The 11,979-nt window shown below is 36.7% G+C and overlaps 2 protein-coding genes across 2 annotated transcripts; one reads left to right on the top strand and one right to left on the bottom strand.

Annotated features, from left to right (window-relative positions):
• Nucleotides 1–4,283, top strand: LOC111019961 (serine/threonine-protein kinase STY13). Its single transcript, XM_022296485.2, has 6 exons — nucleotides 1–748; nucleotides 887–1,019; nucleotides 1,162–1,357; nucleotides 1,918–2,042; nucleotides 2,635–2,793; nucleotides 3,660–4,283. Exons 1-6 carry the CDS (start codon nucleotides 618–620, stop codon nucleotides 3,972–3,974), a joined length of 1,059 nt encoding a protein of 352 aa, XP_022152177.1. The 5' UTR covers nucleotides 1–617; the 3' UTR covers nucleotides 3,975–4,283.
• A 382-nt stretch (nucleotides 4,284–4,665) lies between these two features.
• LOC111019962 (cryptic loci regulator) lies at nucleotides 4,666–6,371 on the bottom strand. The gene is made up of 2 exons (XM_022296486.2): nucleotides 5,847–6,371; nucleotides 4,666–5,072 (listed from the first exon to the last, which is right to left on the bottom strand). Exons 1-2 carry the CDS (start codon nucleotides 6,267–6,269, stop codon nucleotides 4,914–4,916), a joined length of 582 nt encoding a protein of 193 aa, XP_022152178.1. The 5' UTR covers nucleotides 6,270–6,371; the 3' UTR covers nucleotides 4,666–4,913.
• Between the last annotated feature and the right edge of the window lie 5,608 nt (nucleotides 6,372–11,979).

Genomic DNA, 11,979 nt, shown 5'->3' with positions numbered 1-11,979 from the left:
CTTGTCGTTATCCGGGCATCCGGATTTCCTTCAATTTCAGCTTTCTCTCTCTCTCTCGTTTTGTGCTTCAATTTTGCATTCAAAGTCAAATCACGAGCCGCTGTACAGTGACAATAACTCAACTCTTTTGCAGCTTTAAATTGCAGATGGGAAAGGTAGTCAGTTCCATACGCGGAGAACGATCGCCATCGCCACTGCTCAATCTCCGCCGCTCCCTTCCATTTTCATTTCCCGTCGAGATAAGCCAATCTCTGACACAACCCCTTTTTCCGGTTTCTTCTAATTTAATTTCCTCCCTAAACTATTTAACAAATTCCCCAATTTTAAATTCTTGGGCTGCTGCATTTGCCCCTTCCCACATGTGGAGGAGTATATTCTTCCCCCACCAAGCAGAAGCATCCGCTCGTTTTTCTGGATCCGCGGGCGAGATTTTAGGGATGGGTCTGTGAAGAATCGGACATGGTTTTCTTTACTTCTTTGTCTTCTGCTGAGTACTGCGTCCGTACCCTTTGAAATTCGGATGGGTCTTTTTTGGGAAAGGTTCGTTTGTTTCATAGAGAAGAAGTAAGTTGGAAACTGCACTGTAAGTGTTTGATAAAAGTCCTGAGTGAAGAGATATGGGTTCTGGTAATGGGTTTTACTCGACTTGCGAATTCAATTTGGATGCCAAATGGCTGATCGATCCCAAGCATCTTTTTGTTGGCCCGAAGATTGGGGAAGGTGCTCATGCCAAGGTGTATGAGGGAAAGTACGTTTATCTGAAATCAATTGGCTTTTCTGTTTTTCTGTTTTTCTTTGTCTGTCCTAAATCTGATATAAATGACCCCTGTCTCTTTCTCTCTTTAAACTCTTTCTTTATCTCTCTTATCTCTCTCTCTTCTGTCAGGTACAAAAACCAGATTGTGGCTATCAAAATGGTGGGTAGAGGAGATACCCCTGAGAGGATGGCCAAGAGAGAAGCTCGGTTTGCCAGAGAGGTAGCAATGTTGTCCAGAGTGCAACACAAGAACTTAGTGAAGGTAATGATCAATTTTACTTCTATAACTTTTTTCTTTTTCGTCTGAATTTCATACTTAGTACTCAAATTTGTCGTTGTCATACTTTTCATAATGTTTCTCAGGCTTTAACAGAGCTGTTTTATTGATACCTCTTTTTCACCAGTTTATTGGCGCTTGCAAGGAACCTATGATGGTTATAGTGACTGAATTACTCACAGGTGGCACATTGCGCAAATACCTCTTGAATTTGAGGCCAAGTAGCCTGGAACTTCACGTGGCGATCGGGTTTGCGCTCGATATTGCTCGTGCAATGGAGTGTTTACACTCCCATGGAATAATTCACCGTGACCTTAAACCAGGTACACACATTTGCACTGTTCTTTGGAGACTTATATCAGGTTTTTGTAGTTTTGTCATCCACTTTGCCTTCTTTGATTGAGCTGTTGCCTTGTAAGAGAGTTGCTGATTTTGGGTTCTGAGATTGTAGTTAGAATTGGTTTTTGCAGTTTGAAATGAGGTCTTCTTGAGCTCTATCTTAGAGTTGCCAGCCATAGATCAATTGGGTTTCTTGAAAAAAAAAAATTTAAGATATATAAAGTGGGAGCTTAAGACATAACTTACGTGTGGATTCAATATAATCATGTGAATGTTGTAATCCAATACTTGGATTCGAACTACAAAAGGTTCAAAATCGCTTCGAGTTGAATTTTAGAAATTCCTTGTCTCACTGTATATTTACTATGACTGGTTTCAAGGTATGTAGTTGAGATGAGGAAACTCATTGGGTCATCCACAACACTAAATGCAGATTCCAACTGCGTACCCGTAAATATTTACGACACGTTGAGTAGATAGCGTTCGAGTGAAGTAAATCTTTAAAATTTCTGGCCTGTAAGTTTTTTTCTTTTTCTTTTGGTAGAGAACTTGATATTGACTGCAGACCATAAAACTGTTAAGCTTGCTGACTTTGGTTTGGCAAGAGAAGAGTCAGTAACAGAGATGATGACTGCAGAAACAGGAACATATAGGTGGATGGCTCCAGAGGTGCTTTTTCTGTTCTCTCTCTCTCTCTCTCTCTATGGCTGAATATTGGGAGATATTGTTCTTATGCATTTCCCTTGGGCTAAATTACAAAATATATCCGGAACTTTTCTCTTTATTTCAAAAATACCCCTGTCCTTTTAAAAATTTCAATACTACCTTGATCTTTTACAACTTTTCAAAACATACCTCTTGAACAAACATCCATTAATATTTGAACGAAAAGTTGACAGTGACAAAATGTAGAACCATGTTACGTGGCAATTATTGTCCTAATTTTGTCCGAATTTGCTTCTCGATTTTGCTTTTAAAAACGATAGTTTCTCCCATATTTTCTTTTTTCAAACTTAATTCAAACTTCCACATTGATTATCACATTGTTTCAGATTCTGTCACGTTCAACTTCCCGTTCAAAATATTAACGGATGTTTGGTTAACGGGTATTTTTGAAATCTTGATCAAATGTCAAGGTAGTATTGAAACTTCTGAAAGTATAGGGGTATTTTGAAAGTTGATGAGTATTTTCTGTAATTTAGCCTTTCCCCTATGGCTCTTAACAATTATATTTCATGTTTTTTGTTTTGTATGGTGGCAGCTCTATAGCACAGTAACTCTAAAACATGGAGATAAAAAGCATTATAATCATAAGGTTGATGCCTACAGCTTCGCCATTGTATTGTGGGAACTCATCCTTAATAGGTTGCCTTTCGAAGGCATGTCGAATTTACAGGCAGCCTACGCAGCTGCTTTTAAGGTAAGCAAGAATCATAATTAATTTCTTTTTTGTTTCATTAGAACTCATTTGGTAACGTACTCGTTTCTTGTTTCTCATTTTTTTATTTTTGAGAAACATAAGTTTTTATAGTTAGTTTTATTTCTTATTCTTCACCTTTTAAGAAACTTTTCTAAAATTGTGTAGAAATTTTGGAAATAACAAAATTAAATTTCTTGTTTTGTTCTTTTCAAAACATAAATGAAGGTATTATTTTATCATTCTTTTTAACTTATAAAATGCATAATAAATATTAAAAAATAAACCTAGGATAAATTTTTTTTAATTCTTAATTTAAAAAATTGTTTTCTATATAAAGAAAAGAAACCATTACCAAATGCAATTTTGTTTCTATTTATTAGAAAATAGTATAAAAAAACAATAAATGGAACTTTACCAAGCAGACCCGTACAAATTCAGTCTCAAAATTTGGACGGTTCTCTCGATTTAGTCTCTAAACTTTTTAAAAGATCTCATTTTCAGCCGATTCATAAAATTTAAAAATCGGTTTAGAATGTATTTTGCCTAATGCCTTTTCAAATTTTTTGTGAAGCTTTCCTTATTTTATTTAGTTGGTCTATTCTCTTTGCTACTCATTGCCACCTTATATAATATTGACTTCATTATTCCAAGACTTCCAAGACATAAATATAAATAGCGTTTTATCATTCTTGAATCAGAATCGATGAGTGTTGGAGTCATGCAATTCTATTTCTTTATTAAAAGAGATGAAACAGAAGCGAGAAATGGAAACGTTATCAAACGAGCACTAAATAAACAACCCCATATATTATTATAGCCTTTGCAAATATCCTGTTTTGAATCTTAGCTTTGGTTTGGTGTTTCAGAACATGAGGCCAAGTGCTGAAAATCTTCCAGAGGATTTAGCTTTAATAGTGACATCATGCTGGAGAGAAGATCCAAATACAAGGCCAAACTTCAGCCAGATCATACAGATGCTCCTACAGTCTCTCTCCCGAATATCGCCACGAGCACCCGTTATCCCAACTCGGATATGTGCTTCAGAAAACGTTGTGATGCCACCAGAATCGCCTGGTACAAACTCCTTGATGGCTGTCAGGCATGGCTCGGAGGAACCCTCGCACAGCATGATCGAAGAAACCCCGAGAAGCTCCTTCTTCTGCTTTAACAAGTGTTACTGATCCAATAATATTTGTAGTTGTATGAGAATACCCAATAAGCCAAACCATGAAGTGTAACAGAATTTGAGATTGTTCTCAACTTAGAAGTTTGAGAATCTCAGGTTTGTTCAACAGATATGTAGGATCATGAGAGAAGATGGCACTCATCTGTACAACTGGCATGAAATGTTCATGATTTCTGTTGGGAATTAGATGGTGGAAAAAAATTAGCGATCATAATGGTTGTAAACAAAGGGCTAAATTACCAAAAATACCCTTGTTTGATGAATGTTTCAAAAATACTCTTTCAACGGATATCTAACGTGACAACTAACGTCTTAATTTTCTTCAAAACATCCTCCTCGTCACGTTTCAAATTCTATCATGTCAACTTTGGCTCAAAATATTAACGACTGTTTGCTCAAATAATATTTTTGAGACGTTTATAAAGAATCAAAGATAATGTTGAAATTTTTGAAAGGATAAAGATAATTTTTAAATGGTAAAGTTAAAAGGGTATTTTTTATAATTTGTAATTTATGCTCAACAAATCTTTGATGTTTTTCCTGTTCTACTAACTAATATGAAAAAGGCAAATCTACAATGCCACCCTTCTGACCAAATGTTATCTTGGGGCAAAAGCAAGTCTATACATTGAAATCCTATATTTCCTACTGGAAGCAACATCAAGAATCAGAAAAAAAGAAGAAAATATTCATCAACATGTCTATATTTTCACACTTCCATAAAATGAACATTTCTAACAATATCAACATTTAAATTCTTACAACAATCTACAAAGAAGAGCATGATGTCTGATGAGGGAGAGGCACAAACTGTGGTCTCCACAAGAAGGCTACAATTTGGTGATTTGATAGTATTCAGACTAGTTTTACATAGTAAGATCTTACAAATGGATGCTCCCAAGCTGCTGTTCCTCTTCATCGCCTTCTCGCACCGTTACTCGTCACACAGTGAGGCCATGAGCTCGCGGGGTGATGCCCAAATGGGAAGGTCGATTAGACACTGTTTCAATCTGTCCTCTTGTGTCTGGCACAGAGCTTCGGCTATATCACAAAGCTTTGAAACATGATGAATGATTGATTCCTGAGCTTCCACCTGCACAGTTCACACTGAAGATATTAGGATGGATAACCTAATTCAGAAATTCATCTGTTTTCACGACGGAGTATGTTTGAGTTTCACTCCTTGTATTATGCTCGAAACTTGCCCCCCCCCCACTAATTCCCATGGCTGCCAACCCAAAGGCTTTTGCTTCAAATTACAAAATTTTTAAAACCAGGCTTGAACTTAAACCTTAAAGTTATCTTCAAAATCTAAGGCCTTTGCCACCAGATTTTGAAAGGTATCTTCAAACATCTAGGCCCTTGCCATCCGAGGATACACCCCTTAGGGTAACATGAATGAGAAATTAGAACAATAGTTAGTGTTTCCTCTCATGAACCAAGCCAGGGTAACAAATTTGTCTTAAACTAGCCCAGTAGTTGGGGCGAACCTGGCGATGAAATGATAAGAATTCCAAAATTTTATGTTCTCGGAATCAAATGTTTGGCTTCATATGGTGTTGATTTGTTCTGGTCGATTTTCCAAATCTAAACCTAATACCACTAAAAGAGAAACACTGTTTTATTCGCGCAATTTGTCGAGCGAGCAGATGCATAATTAGTTCGACGCAATTTCACTCCAATTTGCAAATAAGGGCAAAAAGGAACTAGAAACGTGTTCTCTCCTAACATGAAATTATACCAACGAATGATGAATTATGAGCAAATTGAAGAAATTCCTTAACAACACGACGCTTGAAGCCGTAAATCTCAGTTCCGTGCGTAATTTCCGATCTTAAATTGCGATACGAGACCGAAGGCGACTTACCTGAGAGAGAAGATCTTCCACCATTGACGCGCGTGATAGCTCCCTCTGCTGAACAACGGACAACGAGGAAGCCTCCGCAAGCGGCACCGTTCCTTCTTCCCCTTCCCGCCGGTACTGTTCCTGCAGCCTCCGATTCCGCTCCTCCATCGCCCGCAAGTTTCTCGACAAAACCTCCCACTGCTCAATCTCTCTCTGATACTTCGCCCTAACCTTCAACAACGTCTTCCTCCTGCGCTCTCGCCGCCGATTCTCCTCCGCCTCAATGTCCGCCGCTTGGGCCACCGACGAGCGAGCTGCGACGGCTTCCGCCGGGTCGAGCCGGCGCCTCTTCCGCTTGTAGACGAATCCGTCGTCGTTGCAGAGCTCCCAGTCCTCTTCTTCTCCGGCGACCGTCGCTACGGCGGCCGCTGCGTTCGAATCCATGAACCACAACGAGCGGGAAATAGAGAGAAAAGAGAAGAAGGGGCGCTGTCAATCAGATTCAGAGCTCAGTTTCTTCCGTCGAAATTTCGAAATCTGATAAAATTTGTGGGAGCGTGAGAGCGCGCGCACCAGAGAAAAAAAGCGTTTATTTGGGCTCCAAATTTTTACTAGAAAAAAGCCCAATTTCTAAATATGGGCTCCAAATTTTTCGGCCCAAAACTTATCTACTCCTCCCTCCCTCTCTCTTAACCAAAAATAAATAAATAAATAAAAATAAAAATAAATCAATTTTTATCTGTTTACTTGAGTTGGTAAGTCCATTTTGTAACTTTAAATGTTCAATTTCATCTATTTAAATTTTAGACTTATAATTCGTGCAACTAGTATCTTCAATTAATTCTCCTTTTTCCTTTTCAGATTTGTAGCCAGCTACTAGTGTTCTTATAGTTGAATAAGACTATTTTTTTTTTTAGTATTGATATGGTATTTTATTGTTCAGTTTGAGTATTTGTTATAGGATTAGTTTTGTGACTAAGTTCTGAGTATTTTGTGATTGGATGATTTTGTCTCTGTATAACACGATGTTGAGTATTTTGTTGATTAAATTTTGTGTGATTTGTTGGTTATCTAACAATCTCATAATATAATTTTTATATTTTGAAGATGTATTAATTGCTACATTTATTTAAAATTTAAAACTTTATTGAATCAAATTGTATGTTTGAAGTCAAAATAAACTCTCTTAAGAAAATAAGGGGTAAAAACTAAAATTAAAATATCAATAATACACCGTTAATGTAAATATTTACAGATGTGTTCAAAATATATATACACACACAGATATAACCTTTCTAGTACAGTAGTACTCTCGCTCTTTAAAATTGAGAGAATATGAGGTGGGCCTCAAATTTATTCCGCTCAAAACTCACATACTCCTTTTTTTTTAAAAAAAAAAAAGGAAAAAAAGATAACAATAGAAATAGCTGTTTAAAATGAGTCCATTCAAAAAATGACCAAAAAATGGCCAAAGTAAAAATAGAAAAATCTCTGCTAATTTTATCGGTACAAAATTGCCGTTCCGTGATTTTTAAATGAATATATTATTTGTCCTTTTTATAGGAGAATGATACCTATATTTTTTTTCTAATGAATCATTCAAATATTTTGAGAATCTTACTTGTATTAAACCTTAAAAAAATACTAATTAAATTAAAATAAATTTAAACAAGAAAATCATTTTAGAAATGAAAATACAAATCCTGAAGATGGAAACAAATACAGTAACAAGCATAATGAACAAATACAGTAAATGAACAAATACAGTAAATGAACAAATACGGTGAACAAATGAATAAATATGGTGAACAAATGAACAAATACAGTAACAAGTATGATAAACAAATACGGTGAACAAATGAACAAATATGATGAATTAATGAACAAATATACAAATGAACAAATACGATAAATAGAAGAACAAATGTCTATGAAAAATAAGGTGAACACATAATGTTTATTTTTGTGACACAATTAATACAAAAAAAAAAAATTACCCCAATAGAAACTCATACGGTTGACATCTCTTTTCTTTACCCTCTGTCATTCCTCACCCCACTTACAGTGTTGTCAACCACCTTGTTGTTCCACCGTTGTATCCCTCTGCGCCCCATCTACAGCCTATCTCATCTCCACAGTTGTCTCCCTTGTTTAATTTCATACCTTCCTTGCTCAATTTCCGTCCATTCTTGTTGTCTCTCTCGCGATGCTCATTGATCATTGTTAAGGTTAATCATGAGTAAATGTGTATAAGTTCTCTGTTAGTAGTTATAACAAATAATTGGTTTAGTTTTCTGTTATTGTTCACTTGAGCCTATATAATCAAAGGCTTTGTATCTGTTGAAGAATGAATGAAATGTATCGAATTCAGTCATGATAATTCCTTCTTCTCTATTTTTTATGGTATCAGAGCATGTGTCTAACGACATTCAGACATTTCAAGATGAGTGATTCAATGGAAGGAAACTCTGAAATATCAGCAAATCAAAGCACACAGTTCATAAACCCTGGAAGCAAAATTAATACAGTAAAGTTAGGCGATGATAATTTCCTATGTGGAAATTTCAGATTCTTGCAGCCCTTGATGGAAATGGATTAGAATCCTATATTGATCCAGATTCAGAAATTTTGTCGAAGTTTATTACAGTCACAGAAGGTGCGTCATCATCTCAGATGATTAATCCATCATATGCACAATGGAAAAGGCAGGATCGATTGATAGTCTGATGGTTACTGGGCTCAATGAAAGAAGAAATTCTTTCAGATTTGCTACACTATCAGAATGCAAAGGAGATTTGGAGTAGTCTTGAACAAATCTTCTCTGCTCAGAATCTTGCCAAGCTAATGCAATTAAAGACAAAATTGCAAAATCTGAAGAAATGAGGTTTAAGCCTCAAAGACTACATGCGACAAATCAAGATTTTAATGGAATCGTTGAAAGCTGCCGGAAAAATTATTCCTCCCGAAGACCACATCATGCATGTTCTTTCAGGTTTGGGCTCTGAGTATGAATCCACTATCTCTGTAATCACTGCAAGAAAAGAAATATCAATTCAAGAAGTAACTTCTTTGTTATTATCTTGTGAAAGTCGAATTGAGAAAGACTATATTTCAACCTTTAAGAATATATCTCTCCCATCTGCAAATTTGGTTCATCAACCAAATTCTTCTCAATCTGCGAATGATCACTCAAGATTTCAGCAGAATCAATCCTATGATAATAATAGAGGCCGTGGTAGATATAATCGTGGTGGCGGTCATCAATGGAATCAACGAAATAGAATTCAATGCCAAATTTGCTACAAATTTGGGCATACTGCAGATAGGTGTTACTTCAGAATACCAAATAACTCAGGGAATACCTCTGGTCGAGTTCCTTTCTCTCAGTAACAACCAAATTAGTATCACCAGCCGTCTCAAACGTCTGCCATGTTAATGACACCAAATCTGAATAGGGATACAAATTGGTATCAGACTCTGGAGCTACTAATCACATAAGTCATGATCTTGGTAACCTATCAGTAAGTAGTGAAATGGTAGGAGGACAACAAGTTCATACAACAAGTGGAGTAGGTATGTCCATCACCCGTTCTGGCCATTTATCTTGTATTACTTCATCAAATCATATATTTCATCTCAAAGTCTATTACATGTTCCAACTATTACTAAGAACTTATTGAGTGTCAATCAGTTTGCCAAGGACAATAATGTATTTTTTGAATTCCATCTATCTTTTTGTCTTGTTAAGGACCAAATCAGTGGCACTACTCTACTCCAAGGGACTCTTCTTGATGGATTATATGCTTTTCAGTTGAATACTGTGTCTCCCAATTCTAAAGGCTTCACATCTCATAAATCTTGTAATTCAATTACTCTTCCCCACCCAAATTCGTTATCTCCATCTACTTGTAATTCTTTTGAAATGTGGCATAAAAGACTAGGTCATCCCTCCCCCACTGTTATAATCAAGTTCTCAAATCTTGTACTCCAAATGTACCTATAAATAAAAAGCTACCTTTTTGTAATAACTGTGCTCTTGGTAAACATCATTCCCTTCCCTTTTTACCTTTTGCTACAATTTTTACTGCACCACTTCAACTAATAGTTTCTGATCTATGGGGCCCTGCACATAAAATGTCTAGAAATGGCTACAAATATTATATTAGCTTCATTGATGTTTATTCTCGTTTCACTTGGGTCGACTTCTTAGAATCCAAGTCTCAAGCCTTCTCAGCATTTCTCAAATTCAAAATCTATATTGAAAAACTTCTTGGCACACTAATTCTTAGATTTCAATCTGATAATGGAAGTGAATTCAAAGCCTTTTCATCTTATCTTCAAAACAATGGTATCGAATATCGTTTTTCCTGTCCCTATACTTCCCAACAAAATGGAATCGCCGAAAGAAAACATCGTCATATTGTGGATATTGGTCTCACTCTCCTATCTCATTCCTCAATGCCTTTAGAATATTGGGATGATGCATATCCGACTGCAGTCTATCTTATTAACAGACTACCATTTATAAATCTTAAATGGAAAAATCCCTTGGAGTTACTTTTTCATCAACCACCTAACTACAACTTCTTAAAATCATTTGGTTGTCTTTGTTACCCATGCCTTAGACCTTACAATGACCATAAACTCCAACTCCGTTCCACTCCATGTACATTCTTGGGATATAGTAACTTTCACAAAGGATATAAATGTTTGTCATTTGATGGGAGATTATACATTTCAAGACATGTCTTCTTCAATGAAACTATTTTCCCCTTTGCCACAAAATCCTACCCAACAAATAACTCTGCTACTTCGTCTATCTCTACTTACCTACCTATAGCCTCTGTCTCTAATACTTTTAATCCCACTTCCACTGATACATCTCCTTCTTCCTTAACAAGACAGTGCACTAGTTCTATGAATCATTCTTCTACTCCACCTATTGACACCATACAAAACAATACTACACCTACTGTCCATGCCGACATCAGCTGAAACTTTACCTTATGACTCTTTTAATCCACCTATTGATACCACTGCACCTCCTCCATTACCTGCTAATGCTCCTGCTGTTACCTCTCTGCCTTCACCTACTGTTACTGCTCCATCTATGAATATACATCCGATGGTAACTCGAGTTAAGAATGGAATTTTTCTACCAAAGGTTCTTCTTACAGATTATAAAGACGTTGAACCCTCTACTGCTAAAGAGGCTCTTAAACACCCCCATTGGAGAAAGGCAATGGAAGAGGAATATACAACTCTAATGAGAAATCAAACATGGGAACTAGTTGATCCATCACCAAATCAAAAGATAGTCGGCTGCAAGTGGGTCTTCAAAATAAAACGTAACACTGATGGATCTATCTCTCGCTATAAATCAAGGTTAGTGGTAAAAGGTTTTCACCAAACAGCTGAAGTAGATTACTTCGAAACCTTCAGCCCCGTTGTCAAACCTATAACTATCAGAGTTCTCCTTAATTTGGCTGTTGCTCATGGTTGGGAACTAAGACAAGTAGACATAAATAATGCTTTTCTCCACGGGTTATTAAATGAAATTGTTTTGATGTCTCAACCAATTGGCACTACAAGAAATATATGTTTCAGCGACGAAAATAATGTGATAAAAAAAATTAGTCGCAATAAATGCGACGAAAAGAGCTTTCGTCGCATTATATGCGACGCAAAGTGATTTCATAGCTAAAATATGCGACGAAAGTAGCTTACGTCCCATATTTATGCGACGAAATCACGTTTCGTCTCACAGCCCTTAATACAAAATCCCTAATTTCTCACCATCACGTCTCCTTCCTGCTCTCTCTCTCAGTCCACGACCCTCTCCCTCTACTCTCTCCACTACTCTCTCCACTGCCACTGGTTGCTGTTGCCTCACTGCCCTCCTCCTATTCGGCTTCACGTGCTGCCGCTGCCGTCCTCTCTACTCTCTCCCCACCGCCTCTGCCTTGTCGTCGCCTCGCTGCCGCTTTGCCGCGTTTTTGTTAATGTCTGTGCTAACTTTGGTTTTATACTTTGTTGAACGCATATCTTTTTCTGCAGGTACAACATTTTAATGCAGTAATGCCTTTATGGATCTTATTATTACATTTTCTGCTGTGCATTTCTTTTTTATATCAATTGGATTAATTACATTTGG

The sequence above is a fragment of the Momordica charantia genome (genome assembly GCF_013281855.1).
Source record: "Momordica charantia cultivar OHB3-1 chromosome 8 unlocalized genomic scaffold, Mcharantia_2.0 BLBB01000008.1, whole genome shotgun sequence".
NCBI classification, from domain to species: Eukaryota; Viridiplantae; Streptophyta; class Magnoliopsida; order Cucurbitales; family Cucurbitaceae; genus Momordica; species Momordica charantia.
This window is presented reverse-complemented; position numbering and strand designations above follow the sequence as displayed.

Coding starts and splice junctions, on each gene's coding strand:
- LOC111019961 (XM_022296485.2), top strand. CDS start 618: ATGGGTTCTGGTAATGGGTTTTACTCGACTTGCGAATTCAATTTGGAT. Junction 749..886: donor GCCAAGGTGTATGAGGGAAA/GTACGTTTATCT, acceptor CTCTTCTGTCAG/GTACAAAAACCAGATTGTGG. Junction 1,358..1,917: donor TCACCGTGACCTTAAACCAG/GTACACACATTT, acceptor TTCTTTTGGTAG/AGAACTTGATATTGACTGCA.
- LOC111019962 (XM_022296486.2), bottom strand. CDS start 6,269: ATGGATTCGAACGCAGCGGCCGCCGTAGCGACGGTCGCCGGAGAAGAA. Junction 5,073..5,846: donor TGGAAGATCTTCTCTCTCAG/GTAAGTCGCCTT, acceptor TGAACTGTGCAG/GTGGAAGCTCAGGAATCAAT.